Source organism: Miscanthus floridulus, chromosome 14 (genome assembly GCF_019320115.1).
Source record: "Miscanthus floridulus cultivar M001 chromosome 14, ASM1932011v1, whole genome shotgun sequence".
Classification (NCBI taxonomy): domain Eukaryota; kingdom Viridiplantae; phylum Streptophyta; class Magnoliopsida; order Poales; family Poaceae; genus Miscanthus; species Miscanthus floridulus.
This window is the reverse complement of record NC_089593.1, coordinates 37,340,034-37,362,567: the sequence shown is the minus strand read 5'-3', so window position 1 is coordinate 37,362,567 and position 22,534 is coordinate 37,340,034. Positions and strand designations below refer to the sequence as shown.

At 32.2% G+C, this 22,534-nt stretch overlaps 1 protein-coding gene across 1 annotated transcript; it reads right to left on the bottom strand.

The window, feature by feature from the left end:
* Nucleotides 1–1,041: 1,041 nt before the first annotated feature.
* On the bottom strand, nt 1,042–3,011 carry LOC136504975 (uncharacterized). Its single transcript, XM_066500028.1, has 3 exons — nt 2,718–3,011; nt 2,530–2,596; nt 1,042–1,608 (listed from the first exon to the last, which is right to left on the bottom strand). Exons 1-3 carry the CDS (start codon nt 2,805–2,807, stop codon nt 1,322–1,324), a joined length of 444 nt encoding a protein of 147 aa, XP_066356125.1. The 5' UTR covers nt 2,808–3,011; the 3' UTR covers nt 1,042–1,321.
* Nucleotides 3,012–22,534: the final 19,523 nt, after the last annotated feature.

Below are 22,534 nucleotides of genomic sequence, written 5' to 3'. Positions count from 1 at the left end.
TCCCCATGGGGAAAATTAAAATTAACAATGGAAAAAGACCTCATAAAAATTAATCACTAACAGCAATATGACCGTGTATTAACGTTAGATGATGCCATGTAAATAATCATAACCACCTCGCTTTACCAGCCAACTGTACAACAACCTCCAACAACACTAAACATGTCGAAAACTCGTGACTACTTATTACCGCCATGGCATGCAGCTCCGATCCCGGCTGAGTCCCCATGCACCCATGGCATCGCTGTGCTTAGTGCCCAGTGGCGGATGCACGATGCGAGATAAGGGGGGGCTAAAACAATGGAGATGTTGATTTGCATGAAGATTTAATGGTGAAATCAAGCTTTTGCTACAGTGATTAGGCTTGAAATCAAGAAATTAGGGGGGGCTAGAGCCCCCCCAGCCCCCCTGTGGATCCGCCGCTGTTAGTGCCTGATGAACGGCGGTGGCGGTGTCTCCATGATGGGCAGCCGCCGCCGCATGTTGCCGCTCTTTGCCCGCACCACAGTCGGCACCATGGCCCGGGGAACTGCAGCAGCAGCAGGAGGAGGAGCTGGAGGCACACCGTTGTCATCGCCTTCATCAAGCCGATTTGCCGCCCTGGGGTGCTGAGGCATCATGAAGATGTTCCCGTGGCCGCCATGCCATCTGGAAGGAGCCCTGGGATGCTGAGGCGTCATCATGAAGAAGGAACCCTGCAGGGGCGAGGGCTCTGTGACATCGACATCCGCCAGCAGGTGGCTGGAGGAGGACAGGGAGCGGTAGTGCCTCATGGTCCTCTTCTTCTTCAGAGCCTTGAGGACGAAGGGGATGAGGGCATCCATTTTTGCTCTCATGCAATGCAAGGGAAGGCAGGAAGCAGGGAGAGTTGAGGTTCTTGAAAGGTAAAGTCTGTACCATGTTCAGCGGTACTAAACATCAACAATGGTTATCAGAAGAATACCAGACTATACCATGTTCAGCGGTACTAAACATGATATCATGATTGTCTACAGAGTCACTCGGTGCATCTTTGTGATACACCATGAGTTGATATGTACAATCAAATTGTACCAAGTCATTGGGATCTTTACCACAAAAATAAGAATTTTTACAAGAAAAGGAATCTGAAGCAAAAATTGCAAAAATAAGGATAAATTGTCTCATTCATACATCTGCATGCTGACATGCCTGTTACATGTAAGAAAGGACTTCCAAGGAAACCCTAGCTGCAACCTTCAAGTACAAAATACCATAATACAAGGTTTGCCTTCTTTTAATTTTTTCTCTAATATAACCCTAGCAATATAATAATGAGAAATACTTCCCAGCCTCACTGGATTTAATGGTTCTTGGAGATGAAGGTAAGGTAATACCAAGCTGCAAATGCCAGGCCAAGCACAAACAGTGGGAGTAGAAAGTCCAGGAAGGTATTTGGATTAGGAGGGCCTTTGTTCCCTTGCATTGTCCTGGAATTTGGTGGAACATCAGCGCTCCAAGGATCTGTGGCCTTCGATGCACTCGGACGAACATAGCCCTTGATGCTTCCAATCAAGTAGCTGTCCATCATGCTGACAGCTGAAGTGCTGTGTCCCACCTCTTCAAATGCTTCCGAGGCATCCCCAGAGGCTTCAAGCATTTATTTACAGCCAGAGGAAACCAAACTTAGCAAATTTTATTTGTAGAAGTATCTTGTTTGAATCGATGTAATATGGTAAACATTATAGTTTTGGTTATTCACTTAAATTCAGGTAACATTTTTAATCTAAAGGGAACAATAATAGTGGCATTAGCGATCTGGTTTCATTTAGGAAGACAGCGCGCAATTACCAAGGCTAAAATTTGTTGACCTAGATGAAAGCAACACTAGAAGCAAAGAATATGTTAATTTCCATGTGTTGGTCTCTCTTGACCACAACATATTTCGAACATCACCATCCAGAGTTCCAGAATTTTGGCAAACCGTTTTTGCATAATTAGACTTTTGAATCAACAAACTCTTCAATCGCTCTAGCAAGGCAATAGAAAGATAATATTGGTGTACTAGTGAGAACAAAAAAATATGTTAAGACTCAAGAGTTCCACATATATTCTATTAAGGACAGCTTGGAGAGATTTCTATTAGTAGAGGTGGTAAAATGACCAAACAGGTTAAATCCATTTAGACCAACCAGGACGTGAATTAGGAATTCGACAGTATCTTTCACATTTTGGGACAATCCCAAATGCTACCTTCAAAGTGTAAATTCATGGTGTGTTTTTTTAACTTGATTTCTCATGTAGCGGTTATGGAATTCTCCGATCAAATTCTGCATTCAGTTTGCCCTGCAAAGTCTATCAGGTGAAAACAGCTGCGCCAGGAGCCTAAGGCACCGCGAAGCTGTTTGAGTAAGTCTGAACTCTGAAACCGTAATTACAAATGAGGTATTTGGACCAATAAATGGTTTGGTACATGGATTACGGTTCTTTCAACAGCTAAACATGCAACAAAAATGAAGCAGACGAGATGAAATCAAAGCAAAGGCAGGGAGCTTAAGCTGAGCTTACTACCTGATGCATGGAGGAGCACATCCTCTCCCCCAGGGTGGTCCTCCAAGAACTTGGTCACATCATACACCTGAAACCAGCGAGCCAGTAAAAATAATCAGAAGCCGACCAAACCGTATCAGAGGTCAGATCTCTCTTTCCCCCTACAGAACCAAGAGAAGCACAGCAAGGAAGATCTCCTTCTCACTCGCCTTGCCGCCGATGACGACCCAGCAGTCCTTCCTGGAGGCGTGGAGGGCGACCTCGGACGCGGCGAAGAGCTTCTTGGCCTCCCCCGCCATGGATGGCAGCCGACGGGCACGCTCTTGGCTCTTGGTCAAAGTCCCTTGTTCGACTGCCTTATCTTTATATGCGGATGCGGAGGAGAGAAGAGATATCAAGGCACCGAGGGAGGGGTAAATCTTGGAGGAAGCAAAGCTAAGGTGGGGTGAGCACGCCAAGAGAGCTGCCTCTATTCTGGTTGGTCACGGATTGGTAGCTAGCTGGGGCTCGCTCGTCGGAGAAGACGAGGCCGCCCCCACCCGTCACAACCAGAAATGGGCTTCATTCCGAGCAGGGCCTGGTCCTGGTCCTGGGCCATCGTGTACAAATGCAGCCCACTTGACCCACACTGCGTCGTCGTCAGTTGCCGCCGCTGGCCTCTAAAAAGGGGAAATCTTGGCGCCGCTTTGCCTCCTCAATCTTTTCCCCACGTCACATCGCCGCCGTTGCCGCCGGTGACCTGCCGCCTGCCCAGCCGGAGTGCGCCGCCGAAAGCTGAGCTGGTACGTGTCTCTCCCTCGCCGTGTTTCTTGCTTTAAGTATCTGTATGTATGGAGTTCGGTGCTGCATTTTTCCGTGATGCAATCAGTTCGGGTGGAATCAGTTCAACTGCTCGCCATCACATCGCACTAGGGCTATAGAAATCAGATGAAGCCTTATGAGGATGTGAATGTGCTCAAATTCAAGCCCCCTTTCCGAGTAGAGTAGGCCCTTGGGGTTTGTCGTGGGGGAATTCTGCGATTTAGATAAAAAAAAAATCTCCCATCTGAAGAGGCAATGTTTTGTATCTGAGAATTGTTTCGTGGAACTGCTGGTGCTCTATAATCCAGATACATAGCATGTATAGGTACAAAATTCAATTCTTACTTGTTAGTGGAATGAGCTGTGATCTTCGTGAGGGAAACTGATTGGAATATTCAAATTTTCATTTATCTTTTTTCCTTTGATTTGTAGTCATGGCAGATGAACCTTCGGATGCGTGCTCACGCACTGATGAAGATGGTGTGAAGGGTAGCTGGAACAACAAAAGAAAGTCTACACAAGCATGTTCTTACCCAAATAAGAAATATGGTTTCGTGATAAGAAACGAATGGGAATGCTATGTGATTTGCGTCTTTGCTGCTGTTGTTTTAATCCTCATATATCTCTTCACTGAAGAAGAAGATGAGGAGGACCACGAGGAAGATAGGGAGGAAGAAGGGGAGGTTGCTGAAGAGGGTAGTAATGTAGAAGAGGAGGCTGAAGACGAGGAAGAAGGTGAGGAGGAGGAAGACGAAGAAGAAGGTGACGATGAGGATGAAGACGAGGACGAGGAAGCACGTGCTGATCTCCTTAAGGTCGTTGTGGATTGCTTCATAGCAACGAAGGCATGGGCTGAGCTTGAGCTTGGCCCAGGGAACACAAACATCGAAGAAATCCTTTGTATGCTTCGATTTGTACCAGGATATGATGAAGCAGTAAAGGCAAAACATGAAGCTACAAAAGCAAAGAGATGCCTTGAGTTTTTGTGAGATCTTTGATTCTAATGGTAGCAGTTTGATATTGCTCATTGCATTTCCAGCCATATCCATTGCATGGATGGACTAAATAGCTTCAAATTCAGATCGAGAAGAACTCCAGGAGCTTCAAAGTTCCAATGATTTATGTCATTATTCTGTTTTTTTTTACAATTGTTTGTACGAATTTGCTAGCAATTGGGTAGTTTCTCTGTTATGTTTCTAAAATGACTTTGGTGATGGTAATTATGTGTGCTACATTTGGCCCTTCAACCGTTCTTTGAAAAAAAAGAATGAATTGGTGCCACTACGTCGGAATAAATTCTGCCAGATTGTGTTTGCCATGTTACTTTGTCCCTTTGCCCTTGTACATATTTCTACTCATGGAAGAAATGACCGGTAAAAAAATCTTTAACCTTGTCTCAAACTCACAAGTCATCAGAAATGGTGTCAATATTATTCCGAGTTTAAATGGACAAGACTTCTAAGAGGGAGGTGAATTAGGCAACTTAAAACTAAACTTGGTTTCTATTGCCTACTTAAAACTAAACTTCAGTCTTTCATCTAATGATCTCGCTGGTCTCCTTGATACACAAAATAATGATAAGTAGTTTAAGTACCTATTTTTTTCGAAAAATAAAAATAAGATTAAATACTTGGCATTGGCGTCAGGTAAGTGTCGCTATGGGATACATACTGGTCAAACTTTTTTAAGTTTGACTATTTTTATAGAAAATATTAGCACCATATCTCCAAAATATATTCAACTAATTATGCTCCATAAATTTAATATTTTCTTATATATGTTTGGATTCTCACCTAGATCCTCCAACTAAAAAAGTGGTTATTTGGGTCCTTAGTGATGTCACAGAGTAGAGGTCTAAATCCTACCATGTCACCTCTATATTCTCACATGCGGGAAAAAAACCTCTCTCTCCTCCATCTCCTCCAAGTCCACTCCCTCCTCTACTGTCTCCCGTTGGTCCTGCGCCCGCCTCGTGGCTGCGCCTGCGTGCTCGCCTACGCCGCGCCCACTGCTCACTGCCCTTGCGGCTCTGTCTGCACTTCAGAGGCACACACTCAGCGGCTATGGAACAGACCAGATCGATGGACAGCAAGGGAGAGGGAGATTGGAAGGTGAGAGAGATGGAGATGGAGTTATTTTTTACAATTAATCGGCACTGCCACACAGGGAGCTGGCAAGGGCGTGGTGGATTTTGGACCTTTAATGAGCGCAGCAGTACATTGAGGATCCATATGGTCACTTTTTTAATTCGATGACAAGTAAGACTTAATATTAGATTGAGGACTGGGATAATCACTTTTTTGTTCGAGGACCTAACTGAGAATCATGAAAAGTTCAAGGATCCAGGTTGTATTTTACTCTAAATAAGCTCCTGGGTCCTCAACCTGCAAAAAGTTAAAATCCACTTAACATACAGATCGGAGGGCAAGGTAAAGATCAGACAAGAATATTGGCTTTACTCTACATGCAAAAAGCTAAAATTTGCTCCTGGCTTTATTCATTATTTTTCCTTTACCAAAGGATATTTGGGCATGAAGGACTACACAGATCGTTGTTCCATTTTGCTTGAAGAAATCTGTAAAGCAAAGCTAAAGCTTCCATAGAGAGAATCCCACATACCATTTATCCGCAGAGAGTCGCAAGGGAGGACGAACTACGTACTTTCCTTGTACCGCAAGTTCATGTCCTTACTTATTTAGGAATCTTTATAAAGAAAAGCTGGTCTAGACGGTCCAGATGACACGGTCCCAGATGACACCTTTAATCATCATTTTGTGCATCTAATACTTCCTAGAAAACAAAAATTCTTTGGGTTGAGAATTTCTTTAAGTGCTAAAATTCAGGCGGAGGAATAATCATTTCCTTGGGGTTGTAGTAAACTGCCAGGATAATTTGTATCTTTCAGTCCACTCGGCTTTCACGGAAATGTGCAATTTTTCTTGAGTGTTATTGTGAACCTCCAAGGAAAACAACCATTTCCTTAAGTGCTATTATAAACCGCCAAGGAAAACCATTGTGTAAAATTAGTATTTTTTATGAATTTTTTAAATGACCTTGATGGAGAAATGACCTAAACCAAAGTAGGAGTACTTAAAAATATCTAAACCTTCTAGTTCATTTTTTTCATTTGAATTCGTTTAGAGTCTTAAATACGCATTACAAAATTCACTGAAGTACAAAAGTAATGCATTAGACCACGAATTACTTTGAGGTGTAGAGACAATTAGTAAGGAAGGAGCACGTGAAGGCTAAGGTTGTGAGTTTGAACCCTTGTAGCTGCATGGTTTCTTTTGAGATTTTGAATTTTTCGACATATTTCCTTAGGGGTGAAGGCTAAGGTTGTGAGTCTGAGCCCTTGTGGCTGCATGGTTTTCTTTTGAGATTTGGATTTTTTTTTTACATATTTCCTTCGGGTTTGAGGCCCTGAGGCCCTCAGGAAATAATATATACTTTGGCGGTTCATAATTTTTTTTATGCTTTGTAACTTTTGCCATGGCCCAATTTGCCTTGGCGGCCAAACCGCCAAGAAATTTATCTTGGGGGTGGACCGCTATGGAAATTAAATTTCCCTTGCTCTCTATACTTGAAGGCCTTTGTTTGATGGTTGCCGTGCAAAAAATATTTTCTTGGCTATGTTCATTTTCCGTTGGCGGTTTTTGACCCTCAAGGAATGTCTGTTTTGGTGCAGTATAATACACTATAATAAAAATACTTTCAGTTATAATTTTTGAGTTAAATGCATGATGAGCGGCCCCTAAACTTGACAAGAGGTGTCACTTAGCTCCATGAACCTTAAAATCGTATTTTTGGGTCCCAAACTTGTTAATTGGTACACCATAGTGGTTGGTATGGTCCGTAAAATGGACATGCGGTGTACTATTTAACAAGTTTAGATTTGTCCAGTTCACCACTTAACAAGTTCGTGGACCCAGAAATAAATTTCATAGTTTGTGGTCCTAGATGAAGAGATGTGATAGGTGGAAGATAGAAGAGAGAAGAAATGTGATTGGTCAAAAATTTATGGAAAGAAACCATCCATTGGGAATATGATTTCTCTGTGTAGGATGTATATAACTTGATGACTATGGAAACCACCTCATAGCTTCTGTGTTGAGACTGGCCTGAGCACATCCAAAAGATTGAGCCAAACATATATATGTTGAAGTCGATGAAGTGACCACAAGCATTTCTTTGTTGATGAGCAAGTCGTCTACTATCGAAACAATAGCGCCACTAAATCCTAGAATAAATACATAAAAATGTGAGGACTTGTGGACTTGAACGAATGAGTTGGGTAGGTTCTACCACAAGTAATTTAGTCAATTGAGCTATGCTCAATTTGCAAATTGATTTCTCTTTTGATTTTGTTGGGTTCCATGCATGCCATCTGTTCTACTACAATTAAGATATTGCTTAAATGATTGTTTTATTATCATATCTATTACTACATTTAAATTAATGGTTTATCTAAGAAAACATTATTTACATTATTGGTTGAACTGTGTCACAGATGGATATAGGATGGTGGCACAGATGGAGAAACATATAAAGAAATTCTACTACGTACGATGCGCTGACAGATCACAGATGGATATAGGATGGTGGCACAAATTCAAGTAACATTACGCCAGATTTTTACACTAGGAACGGGGTATTTTACTGTAGGGACGGCTGGGGTTGGGGCGCCCCTACAGTGGCATTGTAGGGGCGGCTAGTAACCTGAGCCGCCCCTACAGGTGGGGTTGATCTGTAGGGACGGCTCAATCACCAGCCACCCCTGCAATACTCATTTGTCTTTTTTCAAATTTCAAAATTTGAAAGGTTTAAATTTAGTCAAATGATAAGATAACCAAAATAAAAGTTGTAGATATTGATGAGTTGAACAACTTTTGTATTCATCACTTTTACATCTAAAATCATTTAGGGTTTTAAAATTTGATTTGAACTTGTCAAATTTCAAATTTTAAAATGTGTAAAACATTGTCACATTCAAGTTTGATCAAACTTAAATGCTGAAGCATAATTTTAGAAATTTTTAGGAAAAAAACCATCACATTTGGAGTTAGTATGAGGGAGAACAACTAGTTACAAAGTTTACCCATAGATTAAAAAGAGAAATCACACTGTTCTAAAATGATCCTTACATGATCATAGTGAACAGTGTAATTTCTTTTTTTAATCTGTGGGTCAACTTTGTAACTAGTTTTTCTTCCTCATACTAACTCCAAATCTAATAATTTTTTTTCTAAAATTTTCTAAAATCATTCTCTATCAATTTACTTTGTTGGTTTTGTCAATATATACATATAAAAAGTTTGAGCAATTTAAATTTTAAATTTCAAAAAAATGCAACTTCAAACAAGATTTTGGTACCCCAAATGATTTCAACTGAAAAAGTGATAAATACCAAAGTTGAATAACTCATCAAGATCTACAACTTTTGTATTGGTCATTTCTTCATATGACAAAGTGGTAATGACATTGTTCACAAATGTGATATATCTCTCATAAGGTTTTATAAACTATATGAGACATGTGTAAGATTAGTGAACAATGTGTGCTAAGAATTTATCAAATGAAGAAATGACCAAAATAAAAGTTGTAGATATTCATGAGTTGAACAACTTTGGTATTCATCACTTTTTATGTTGAAATCAATTTGGGTCTCAAATTTTCGTTCGAACTTGTCATTTTTAAAAATTTCAAATTTGAAAGGTTCAAATTTTGTCAAATGACAAGATGACTAAAATAAAAGTTGTAGATATTAATGAGTTGAAAAACTTTGGTATTCATCACTTTTTATGTTGAAATCATTTTTGGTCTTAAATTTTGGTTCGAACTTGTTATTTTTTAAAATTTCAAATTTGAAAGGTTCAAATTTTGTCAAATGACAACATGACCAAAATAAAAGTTGCAGATCCTGATGAGTTGAACAACTTTTGTATTCATTACTTTTACATCTGAAATCATTTAGGGTTTTAAAATTTGGTTTGAACTTGTCAAATATTAAATTTCAAATTTTAAAATGTGTAAAACATTGTCACATCCAAGTTTGATTAAACTTAAATGCTGAAGCATGATTTTAGAAATTTTTAGGAAAAAAACCATCACATTTGGAGTTAGTATGAGGGAGAACAACTAGTTACAAAGTTTAAGCACAGATTAAAAAGAGAAATCACACTGTTCTAGATGATCCTTACATGATTATAGTGAACAGTGTAATTTCTTTTTTTAATCTGTGGGTTAACTTTGTAACTAGTTTTTCTTTCACATACTAACTCCAAATCTGATGATTTTTTTTCCTAAATTTTTCTAAAATCATTCTCTATCAATTTATTTAGTTGTTTTTGTCAATATATACATATGAAAAGTTTGAGCAATTTAAATTTTGAATTTCAAAAAAATGTAACTTCAGACAAGATTTTGATACCCCAAATGATTTGAGCTGAAAAAGTGATAATTACCAAAGTTGAATAACTCATCAGGATCTACAACTTTTGTATTGGTCATTTTTTTATATGACAAAGTGGTAACGACATTGTTCACAAATATGATAAATCTCTCCTAAGGTTTTATAAACTATATGAGAAATGTGTAAGATTAGTGAACAATGTGTGCTAAGAATTTGTCAAATGAAGAAATGACCAAAATAAAAGTTGTAGATATTCATGAGTTGAACAACTTTGGTATTCATCACTTTTTATGTTGAAATCAATTTGGGTCTCAAATTTTGGTTCGAACTTGTTATTTTTTAAAATTTCAAATTTGAAAGATTCAAATTTTATCAAATGACAAGATGACCAAAATAAAAGTTGTAGACCTTGATGAGTTGAACAACTTTTGTATTCATTACTTTTACATCTAAAATCATTTAGGATTTTAAAATTTGGTTCGAACTTGTCAAATTTTAAATTTTAAATTTTAAAATGTGTAAACATTGTCACATCCAAGTTTGATCAAACTTAAATGCTGAAGCATGATTTTAAAAATTTTTAAGAAAAAAACCATCACATTTGGAAGTTAGTATGAGGGAGAACAAATAGTTATAAAGTTTATCTACAGATTAAAAAGAGAAATCACACTGTTCTAAAATGATCCTTACATGATCACAGTGAATATTGTGATTTCTTTTTTTAATCTATGGGTTAACTTTATAACTAGTTTTTCTTCCTCAGATAAACTCCAAATCTGATGATTTTTTTCCTAAAATTTTCTAAAATCATTCTCTATCAATTTATTTTGTTGGTTTTGTCAATATATACATATAAAAAGTTTGAGCAATTTAAATTTTGAATTTCAAAAAAATGCAACTTCAGACAAGATTTTGGTACCCCAAATGATTTCAGCTGAAAAAGTGATAAATACCAAAGTTGAATAACCCATCAAGATCTACAACTTTTGTATTGGTCATTTCTTCACATGACAAAGTGGTAATGATATTATTCACAAATGTGATACATCTCTTATAAGGTTTTATAAACTATATGAAACATGTGTAAGATTAGTAAACAATGTGTGCTAAGAATTTGTTAAATAAAGAAATGACCAAAATAAAAGTTGTAGATATTCATGAGTTGAACAACTTTGGTATTCATCACTTTTTATGTTGAAATCAATTTGGGTCTCAAATTTTCATTCGAACTTGTCATTTTTCAAAATTTCAAATTTAAAAGGTTCAAATTTTGTCAAATGACAAGATGTCTAAAATAAAAGTTGTAGATATTAATGAGTTGAAAAACTTTGTTATTCATCACTTTTATGTTGAAATCATTTTGGGTCTCAAATTTTAGTTCGAACTTGTCATTTTTTAAAATTTTAAATTTGAAAGGTTTAAATTTTATCAAATGACAAGATGACCAATATAAAAGTTGTAGATTTTGATGAGTTGAACAACTTTTGTATTCATCACTTTTACATCAGAAATCATTTAGGGTTTTAAAATTTAGTTTGAACTTGTCAAATTTCAAATTTCAAATTTTAAAATGTGTAAAACATTGTCACATCCAAGTTTGATCAAACTTAAATGTTGAAGCATGATTTTAGAAATTTTTAGGAAAAAATCATCACATTTGGAGTTAGTATGGGGGAGAACAACTAGTTACAAAGTTTAACCACAGATTAAAAAGAGAAATCACACTGTTCTAAAATGATCCTTACATGATCATAATGAATAGTGTGATTTCTTTTTTGAATTTGTGGGTCAACTTTGTAACTAGTTTTTCTTCCTCATACTAACATGAAATCTGATGATTTTTTTTCCTAAAATTTTCTAAAATCATTCTCTATCAATTTATTTTGTTGGTTTTGTCAATATATACATATGAAAAGTTTGAGCAATTTAAATTTTGAATTTCAAAAAATGCAACTTCACACAGGATTTTGGTACCCTAAATGATTTCAGCTGAAAAAGTGATAAATCCCAAAGTTGAATAACTCATCAAGATCTACAATTTTTGTATTGGTCATTTCTTCATATGATAAAGTGGTAATGACATTAATCACAAATGTGACACATCTCTCATAAGGTTTTATAAACTATATGAGACATGTGTAAGATTAGTGAACAATGTGTGCTAAGAATTTATCAAATGAAGAAATGACCAAAATAAAACTTATAGATATTCATGAGTTGAACAACTTTGGTACTCATCACTTTTTTTGTTGAAATCAATTTGGGTCTCAAATGTTGGTTCGAACTTGTCGTTTTTCAAAATTTCAAATTTGAAAGGTTCAAATTTGTCAAATGACAAGATGTCTAAAATAAAAGTTGTAGATATTAATGAGTTGAACAACTTTGGTATTCATCACTTTTTATGTTGAAATCATTTTGGGTCTTAAATTTTGGTTTGAACTTGTCATTTTTTAAAATTTCAAATTTGAAAGGTTCAAATTTTGTCAAATGACAAGATGACCAAAATAAAAGTTGTACATCTTGATGAGTTAAACAACTTTTGTATTCATCACTTTTACATCTGAAATCATTTAGGGTTTTAAAATTTGGTTCGAACTTGTTAAATTTCAAATTTTAAATTTTAAAATGTGTAAAACATGGTCACATCCAAGTTTGATCAAACTTAAATGCTGAAGCATGATTTTAGAAATTTTTAGGAAAAAACCATCACATTTGGAAGTTAGTATGAGAAAGAACAACTAGTTACAAAGTTTACCCACAGATTAAAAAGAGAAATCACACTGTTCTAAAATGATCCTTACATGATCATAGTGAATAGTGTGATTTCTTTTTTTAATATGTGTGTCAACTTTGTAACTAGTTTTTCTTCCTCATACTCACTCTAAATCTGATGATTTTTTTCCTAAAATTTTCTAAAATCATTCTCTATCAATTTATTTTGTTGGTTTTGTTAATATATACATATGAAAAGTTTGAGCAATTTAAATTTTGAATTTTAAAAAAATGCAACTTCAGATAAGATTTTGGTACCCCAAATGATTTCAGCTAAAAAATGATAAATACCAAAGTCGAATAACTCATCAAGATCTATAACTTTTGTATTGGTTATTTCATCATATGACAAAGCGGTAATGACATTGTTAACAAATGTGACACATCTCTCATAAGGTTTTATAAACTATATGAGACATGTGTAAGATTAGTGAACAATGTGTGCTAGGAATTTATCAAATGAAGAAATGACCAAAATAAAAGTTGTAGATATTCATGAGTTGAACAACTTTGGTACTCATCACTTTTTATGTTGAAATCAATTTGGGTCTCAAATGTTGGTTCGAACTTGTCGTTTTTTCAAAATTTCAAATTTGAAAGGTTCAAATTTTGTCAAAACACAAGATGACTAAAATAAAAGTTGTAGATATTAATGAGTTGAACAACTTTGGTATTCATCACTTTTTATGTTGAAATCATTTTGGGTCTCAAATTTTGGTTTGAACTTGTCATTTTTTAAAATTTCAAATTTAAAAGGTTCAAATTTTGTCAAATGACAAGATGACCAAAATAAAAGTTGTAGATCTTAATGAGTTGAACAACTTTTGTATTCATCACTTTTATATCTGAAATCATTTAGGGTTTTAAAATTTGGTTCGAACTTGTCAAATTTCAAATTTGAAATTTTAAAATGTGTAAAACATTATCACATCCAAGTTTGATCAAACTTAAATGCTGAAGCATGATTTTAGAAAATTTTAGGAAAAAACCATCACATTTGGAAGTTAATATGAGGGAGAACAACTAGTTATAAAGATTACCCACAGATTAAAAAGAGAAATCACACTGTTCTAAAATGATCCTTACATGATCATAGTGAACAGTGTAATTTCTTTTTTTAATCTGGGGGTTAACTTTGTAACTAGTTTTTCTTCCTTATACTAACTCCAAATCTAATAATTTTTTTTCTAAAATTTTCTAAAATCATTCTCTATCAATTTACTTTGTTGGTTTTGTCAATATATACATATAAAAAGTTTGAGCAATTTAAATTTTAAATTTCAAAAAAATGCAACTTCAAAAAAGATTTTGGTACCCCAAATGATTTCAACTGAAAAAGTGATAAATACCAAAGTTGAATAACTCATCAAGATATACAACTTTTGTATTGGTCATTTCTTCATATGACAAAGTGGTAATGACATTGTTCACAAATATGATATATCTCTCATAAGGTTTTATAAACTATATGAGACATGTGTAAGATTAGTGAACAATGTGTGCTAAGAATTTGTCAAATGAAGAAATGACCAAAATAAAAGTTGTAGATATTCATGAGTTGAACAACTTTGGTATTCATCACTTTTTATGTTGAAATCAATTTGGGTCTCAAATTTTCGTTCGAACTTGTCATTTTTAAAAATTTCAAATTTGAAAGGTTCAAATTTTGTCAAATGACAAGATGACTAAAATAAAAGTTGTAGATATTAATGAGTTGAAAAACTTTGGTATTCATCACTTTTTATGTTGAAATCATTTTTGGTCTTAAATTTTGGTTCGAACTTGTTATTTTTTAAAATTTCAAATTTGAAAAGTTCAAATTTTGTCAAATGACAACATGACCAAAATAAAAGTTGTAGATCCTGATGAGTTGAACAACTTTTGTATTCATTACTTTTACATCTGAAATCATTTAGGGTTTTAAAATTTGGTTTGAACTTGTCAAATATTAAATTTCAAATTTTAAAATGTGTAAAACATTGTCACATCCAAGTTTGATTAAACTTAAATGCTGAAGCATGATTTTAGAAATTTTTAGGAAAAAAACCATCACATTTGGAGTTAGTATGAGGGAGAACAACTAGTTACAAAGTTTAAGCACAGATTAAAAAGAGAAATCACACTGTTCTAGATGATCCTTACATGATTATAGTGAACAGTGTAATTTCTTTTTTTAATCTGTGGGTTAACTTTGTAACTAGTTTTTCTTTCACATACTAACTCCAAATCTGATGATTTTTTTCCTAAATTTTTCTAAAATCATTCTCTATCAATTTATTTAGTTGTTTTTGTCAATATATACATATGAAAAGTTTGAGCAATTTAAATTTTGAATTTCAAAAAAATGTAACTTCAGACAAGATTTTGATACCCCAAATGATTTGAGCTGAAAAAGTGATAATTACCAAAGTTGAATAACTCATCAGGATCTACAACTTTTGTATTGGTCATTTTTTTATATGACAAAGTGGTAACGACATTGTTCACAAATGTGATAAATCTCTCCTAAGGTTTTATAAACTATATGAGAAATGTGTAAGATTAGTGAACAATGTGTGCTAAGAATTTGTCAAATGAAGAAATAACCAAAATAAAAGTTGTAGATATTAATGAGTTGAACAACTTTGGTATTCATCACTTTTTATGTTGAAATCATTTTGGGTCTCAAATTTTGGTTCGAACTTGTCATTTTTTAAAATTTCAAATTTGAAAGGTTCAAATTTTGTCAAATGACAAGATGACCAAAATAAAAGTTGTAGATCTTAATGAGTTGAACAACTTTTGTATTCATCACTTTTATATCTGAAATCATTTAGGGTTTTAAAATTTGGTTCGAACTTATCAAATTTCAAATTTGAAATTTTAAAATGTGTAAAACATTATCACATCCAAGTTTGATCAAACTTAAATGCTGAAGCATGATTTTAAAAATTTTTAAGAAAAAAACCATCACATTTGGAAGTTAGTATGAGGGAGAACAAATAGTTATAAAGTTTATCCATAGATTAAAAAGAGAAATCACACTGTTCTAAAATGATCCTTACATGATATAGTGAATATTGTGATTTCTTTTTTTAATCTATGGGTTAACTTTGTAACTAGTTTTTCTTCCTCAGATAAACTCCAAATCTGATGATTTTTTTCCTAAAATTTTCTAAAATCATTCTCTATCAATTTATTTTGTTGGTTTTGTCAATATATACATATAAAAAGTTTGAGCAATTTAAATTTTGAATTTCAAAAAAATACAACTTCAGACAAGATTTTGGTATCCCAAATGATTTCAGCTGAAAAAGTGATAAATACCAAAGTTGAATAACCCATCAAGATCTACAACTTTTGTATTGGTCATTTCTTCACATGACAAAGTGGTAATGATATTATTCACAAATGTGATACATCTCTTATAAGGTTTTATAAACTATATGAAACATGTGTAAGATTAGTAAACAATGTGTGCTAAGAATTTGTTAAATAAAGAAATGACCAAAATAAAAGTTGTAGATATTCATGAGTTGAACAACTTTGGTATTCATCACTTTTTATGTTGAAATCAATTTGGGTCTCAAATTTTCATTCGAACTTGTCGTTTTTCAAAATTTCAAATTTGAAAGGTTCAAATTTTGTCAAATGACAAGATGTCTAAAATAAAAGTTGTAGATATTAATGAGTTGAAAAACTTTGTTATTCATCACTTTTATGTTGAAATCATTTTGGGTCTCAAATTTTGGTTCGAACTTGTCATTTTTTAAAATTTTAAATTTGAAAGGTTTAAATTTTATCAAATGACAAGATGACCAATATAAAAGTTGTAGATTTTGATGAGTTGAACAACTTTTGTATTCATCACTTTTACATCAGAAATCATTTAGGGTTTTAAAATTTAGTTTGAACTTGTCAAATTTCAAATTTCAAATTTTAAAATGTGTAAAACATTGTCACATCCAAGTTTGATCAAACTTAAATGTTGAAGCATGATTTTAGAAATTTTTAGGAAAAAAATCATCACATTTGGAGTTAGTATGGGGGAGAACAACTAGTTACAAAGTTTAACCACAGATTAAAAAGAGAAATCACACTGTTCTAAAATGATCCTTACATGATCATAATGAATAGTGTGATTTCTTTTTTGAATCTGTGGGTCAACTTTGTAACTAGTTTTTCTTCCTCATACTAACATGAAATCTGATGATTTTTTTTCCTAAAATTTTCTAAAATCATTCTCTATCAATTTATTTTGTTGGTTTTGTCAATATATACATATGAAAAGTTTGAGCAATTTAAAATTTGAATTTCAAAAAATACAACTTCACACAAGATTTTGGTACCCTAAATGATTTCAGCTGAAAAAATGATAAATCCCAAAGTTGAATAACTCATCAAGATCTACAATTTTTGTATTGGTCATTTCTTCATATGATAAAGTGGTAATGACATTAATCACAAATGTGACACATCTCTCATAAGGTTTTATAAACTATATGAGACATGTGTAAGATTAGTGAACAATGTGTGCTAAGAATTTATCAAATGAAGAAATGACCAAAATAAAACTTATAGATATTCATGAGTTGAACAACTTTGGTACTCATCACTTTTTTTGTTGAAATCAATTTGGGTCTCAAATGTTGGTTCGAACTTGTCGTTTTTCAAAATTTCAAATTTGAAAGGTTCAAATTTGTCAAATGACAAGATGTCTAAAATAAAAGTTGTAGATATTAATGAGTTGAACAACTTTGGTATTCATCACTTTTTATGTTGAAATCATTTTGGGTCTTAAATTTTGGTTTGAACTTGTCATTTTTTAAAATTTCAAATTTGAAAGGTTCAAATTTTGTCAAATGACAAGATGACCAAAATAAAAGTTGTACATCTTGATGAGTTAAACAACTTTTGTATTCATCACTTTTACATCTGAAATCATTTAGGGTTTTAAAATTTGGTTCGAACTTGTTAAATTTCAAATTTTAAATTTTAAAATGTGTAAAACATGGTCACATCCAAGTTTGATCAAACTTAAATGCTGAAGCATGATTTTAGAAATTTTTAGGAAAAAACCATCACATTTGGAAGTTAGTATGAGAAAGAACAACTAGTTACAAAGTTTACCCACAGATTAAAAAGAGAAATCACACTGTTCTAAAATGATCCTTACATGATCATAGTGAATAGTGTGATTTCTTTTTTTAATATGTGTGTCAACTTTGTAACTAGTTTTTCTTCCTCATACTCACTCTAAATCTGATGATTTTTTTCCTAAAATTTTCTAAAATCATTCTCTATCAATTTATTTTGTTGGTTTTGTTAATATATACATATGAAAAGTTTGAGCAATTTAAATTTTGAATTTTAAAAAAATGCAACTTCAGATAAGATTTTGGTACCCCAAATGATTTCAGCTAAAAAATGATAAATACCAAAGTCGAATAACTCATCAAGATCTATAACTTTTGTATTGGTTATTTCATCATATGACAAAGCGGTAATGACATTGTTAACAAATGTGACACATCTCTCATAAGGTTTTATAAACTATATGAGACATGTGTAAGATTAGTGAACAATGTGTGCTAGGAATTTATCAAATGAAGAAATGACCAAAATAAAAGTTGTAGATATTCATGAGTTGAACAACTTTGGTACTCATCACTTTTTATGTTGAAATCAATTTGGGTCTCAAATGTTGGTTCGAACTTGTCGTTTTTTCAAAATTTCAAATTTGAAAGGTTCAAATTTTGTCAAAACACAAGATGACTAAAATAAAAGTTGTAGATATTAATGAGTTGAACAACTTTGGTATTCATCACTTTTTATGTTGAAATCATTTTGGGTCTCAAATTTTGGTTTGAACTTGTCATTTTTTAAAATTTCAAATTTAAAAGGTTCAAATTTTGTCAAATGACAAGATGACCAAAATAAAAGTTGTAGATCTTAATGAGTTGAACAACTTTTGTATTCATCACTTTTATATCTGAAATCATTTAGGGTTTTAAAATTTGGTTCGAACTTGTCAAATTTCAAATTTGAAATTTTAAAATGTGTAAAACATTATCACATCCAAGTTTGATCAAACTTAAATGCTGAAGCATGATTTTAGAAAATTTTAGGAAAAAACCATCACATTTGGAAGTTAATATGAGGGAGAACAACTAGTTATAAAGATTACCCACAGATTAAAAAGAGAAATCACACTGTTCTAAAATGATCCTTACATGATCATAGTGAACAGTGTAATTTCTTTTTTTAATCTGGGGGTTAACTTTGTAACTAGTTTTTCTTCCTTATACTAACTCCAAATCTAATAATTTTTTTTCTAAAATTTTCTAAAATCATTCTCTATCAATTTACTTTGTTGGTTTTGTCAATATATACATATAAAAAGTTTGAGCAATTTAAATTTTAAATTTCAAAAAAATGCAACTTCAAAAAAGATTTTGGTACCCCAAATGATTTCAACTGAAAAAGTGATAAATACCAAAGTTGAATAACTCATCAAGATATACAACTTTTGTATTGGTCATTTCTTCATATGACAAAGTGGTAATGACATTGTTCACAAATATGATATATCTCTCATAAGGTTTTATAAACTATATGAGACATGTGTAAGATTAGTGAACAATGTGTGCTAAGAATTTGTCAAATGAAGAAATGACCAAAATAAAAGTTGTAGATATTCATGAGTTGAACAACTTTGGTATTCATCACTTTTTATGTTGAAATCAATTTGGGTCTCAAATTTTCGTTCGAACTTGTCATTTTTAAAAATTTCAAATTTGAAAGGTTCAAATTTTGTCAAATGACAAGATGACTAAAATAAAAGTTGTAGATATTAATGAGTTGAAAAACTTTGGTATTCATCACTTTTTATGTTGAAATCATTTTTGGTCTTAAATTTTGGTTCGAACTTGTTATTTTTTAAAATTTCAAATTTGAAAAGTTCAAATTTTGTCAAATGACAACATGACCAAAATAAAAGTTGTAGATCCTGATGAGTTGAACAACTTTTGTATTCATTACTTTTACATCTGAAATCATTTAGGGTTTTAAAATTTGGTTTGAACTTGTCAAATATTAAATTTCAAATTTTAAAATGTGTAAAACATTGTCACATCCAAGTTTGATTAAACTTAAATGCTGAAGCATGATTTTAGAAATTTTTAGGAAAAAAACCATCACATTTGGAGTTAGTATGAGGGAGAACAACTAGTTACAAAGTTTAAGCACAGATTAAAAAGAGAAATCACACTGTTCTAGATGATCCTTACATGATTATAGTGAACAGTGTAATTTCTTTTTTTAATCTGTGGGTTAACTTTGTAACTAGTTTTTCTTTCACATACTAACTCCAAATCTGATGATTTTTTTCCTAAATTTTTCTAAAATCATTCTCTATCAATTTATTTAGTTGTTTTTGTCAATATATACATATGAAAAGTTTGAGCAATTTAAATTTTGAATTTCAAAAAAATGTAACTTCAGACAAGATTTTGATACCCCAAATGATTTGAGCTGAAAAAGTGATAATTACCAAAGTTGAATAACTCATCAGGATCTACAACTTTTGTATTGGTCATTTTTTTATATGACAAAGTGGTAACGACATTGTTCACAAATGTGATAAATCTCTCCTAAGGTTTTATAAACTATATGAGAAATGTGTAAGATTAGTGAACAATGTGTGCTAAGAATTTGTCAAATGAAGAAATAACCAAAATAAAAGTTGTAGATATTAATGAGTTGAACAACTTTGGTATTCATCACTTTTTATGTTGAAATCATTTTGGGTCTCAAATTTTGGTTCGAACTTGTCATTTTTTAAAATTTCAAATTTGAAAGGTTCAAATTTTGTCAAATGACAAGATGACCAAAATAAAAGTTGTAGATCTTAATGAGTTGAACAACTTTTGTATTCATCACTTTTATATCTGAAATCATTTAGGGTTTTAAAATTTGGTTCGAACTTATCAAATTTCAAATTTGAAATTTTAAAATGTGTAAAACATTATCACATCCAAGTTTGATCAAACTTAAATGCTGAAGCATGATTTTAAAAATTTTTAAGAAAAAAACCATCACATTTGGAAGTTAGTATGAGGGAGAACAAATAGTTATAAAGTTTATCCATAGATTAAAAAGAGAAATCACACTGTTCTAAAATGATCCTTACATGATATAGTGAATATTGTGATTTCTTTTTTTAATCTATGGGTTAACTTTGTAACTAGTTTTTCTTCCTCAGATAAACTCCAAATCTGATGATTTTTTTCCTAAAATTTTCTAAAATCATTCTCTATCAATTTATTTTGTTGGTTTTGTCAATATATACATATAAAAAGTTTGAGCAATTTAAATTTTGAATTTCAAAAAAATGCAACTTCAGACAAGATTTTGGTATCCCAAATGATTTCAGCTGAAAAAGTGATAAATACCAAAGTTGAATAACCCATCAAGATCTACAACTTTTGTATTGGTCATTTCTTCACATGACAAAGTGGTAATGATATTATTCACAAATGTGATACATCTCTTATAAGGTTTTATAAACTATATGAAACATGTGTAAGATTAGTAAACAATGTGTGCTAAGAATTTGTTAAATAAAGAAATGACCAAAATAAAAGTTGTAGATATTCATGAGTTGAACAACTTTGGTATTCATCACTTTTTATGTTGAAATCAATTTGGGTCTCAAATTTTCATTCGAACTTGTCGTTTTTCAAAATTTCAAATTTGAAAGGTTCAAATTTTGTCAAATGACAAGATGTCTAAAATAAAAGTTGTAGATATTAATGAGTTGAAAAACTTTGTTATTCATCACTTTTATGTTGAAATCATTTTGGGTCTCAAATTTTGGTTCGAACTTGTCATTTTTTAAAATTTTAAATTTGAAAGGTTTAAATTTTATCAAATGACAAGATGACCAATATAAAAGTTGTAGATTTTGATGAGTTGAACAACTTTTGTATTCATCACTTTTACATCAGAAATCATTTAGGGTTTTAAAATTTAGTTTGAACTTGTCAAATTTCAAATTTCAAATTTTAAAATGTGTAAAACATTGTCACATCCAAGTTTGATCAAACTTAAATGTTGAAGCATGATTTTAGAAATTTTTAGGAAAAAAATCATCACATTTGGAGTTAGTATGGGGGAGAACAACTAGTTACAAAGTTTAACCACAGATTAAAAAGAGAAATCACACTGTTCTAAAATGATCCTTACATGATCATAATGAATAGTGTGATTTCTTTTTTGAATCTGTGGGTCAACTTTGTAACTAGTTTTTCTTCCTCATACTAACATGAAATCTGATGATTTTTTTTCCTAAAATTTTCTAAAATCATTCTCTATCAATTTATTTTGTTGGTTTTGTCAATATATACATATGAAAAGTTTGAGCAATTTAAAATTTGAATTTCAAAAAATACAACTTCACACAAGATTTTGGTACCCTAAATGATTTCAGCTGAAAAAATGATAAATCCCAAAGTTGAATAACTCATCAAGATCTACAATTTTTGTATTGGTCATTTCTTCATATGATAAAGTGGTAATGACATTAATCACAAATGTGACACATCTCTCATAAGGTTTTATAAACTATATGAGACATGTGTAAGATTAGTGAACAATGTGTGCTAAGAATTTATCAAATGAAGAAATGACCAAAATAAAACTTGTAGATATTCATGAGTTGAACAACTTTGGTACTCATCACTTTTTTGTTGAAATCAATTTGGGTCTCAAATGTTGGTTCGAACTTGTCGTTTTTCAAAATTTCAAATTTGAAAGGTTCAAATTTGTCAAATGACAAGATGTCTAAAATAAAAGTTGTAGATATTAATGAGTTGAACAACTTTGGTATTCATCACTTTTTATGTTGAAATCATTTTGGGTCTTAAATTTTGGTTCGAACTTGTCATTTTTTAAAATTTCAAATTTGAAAGGTTTAAATTTTGTCAAATGACAAGATGACCAAAATAAAAGTTGTACATCTTGATGAGTTAAACAACTTTTGTATTCATCACTTTTATATCT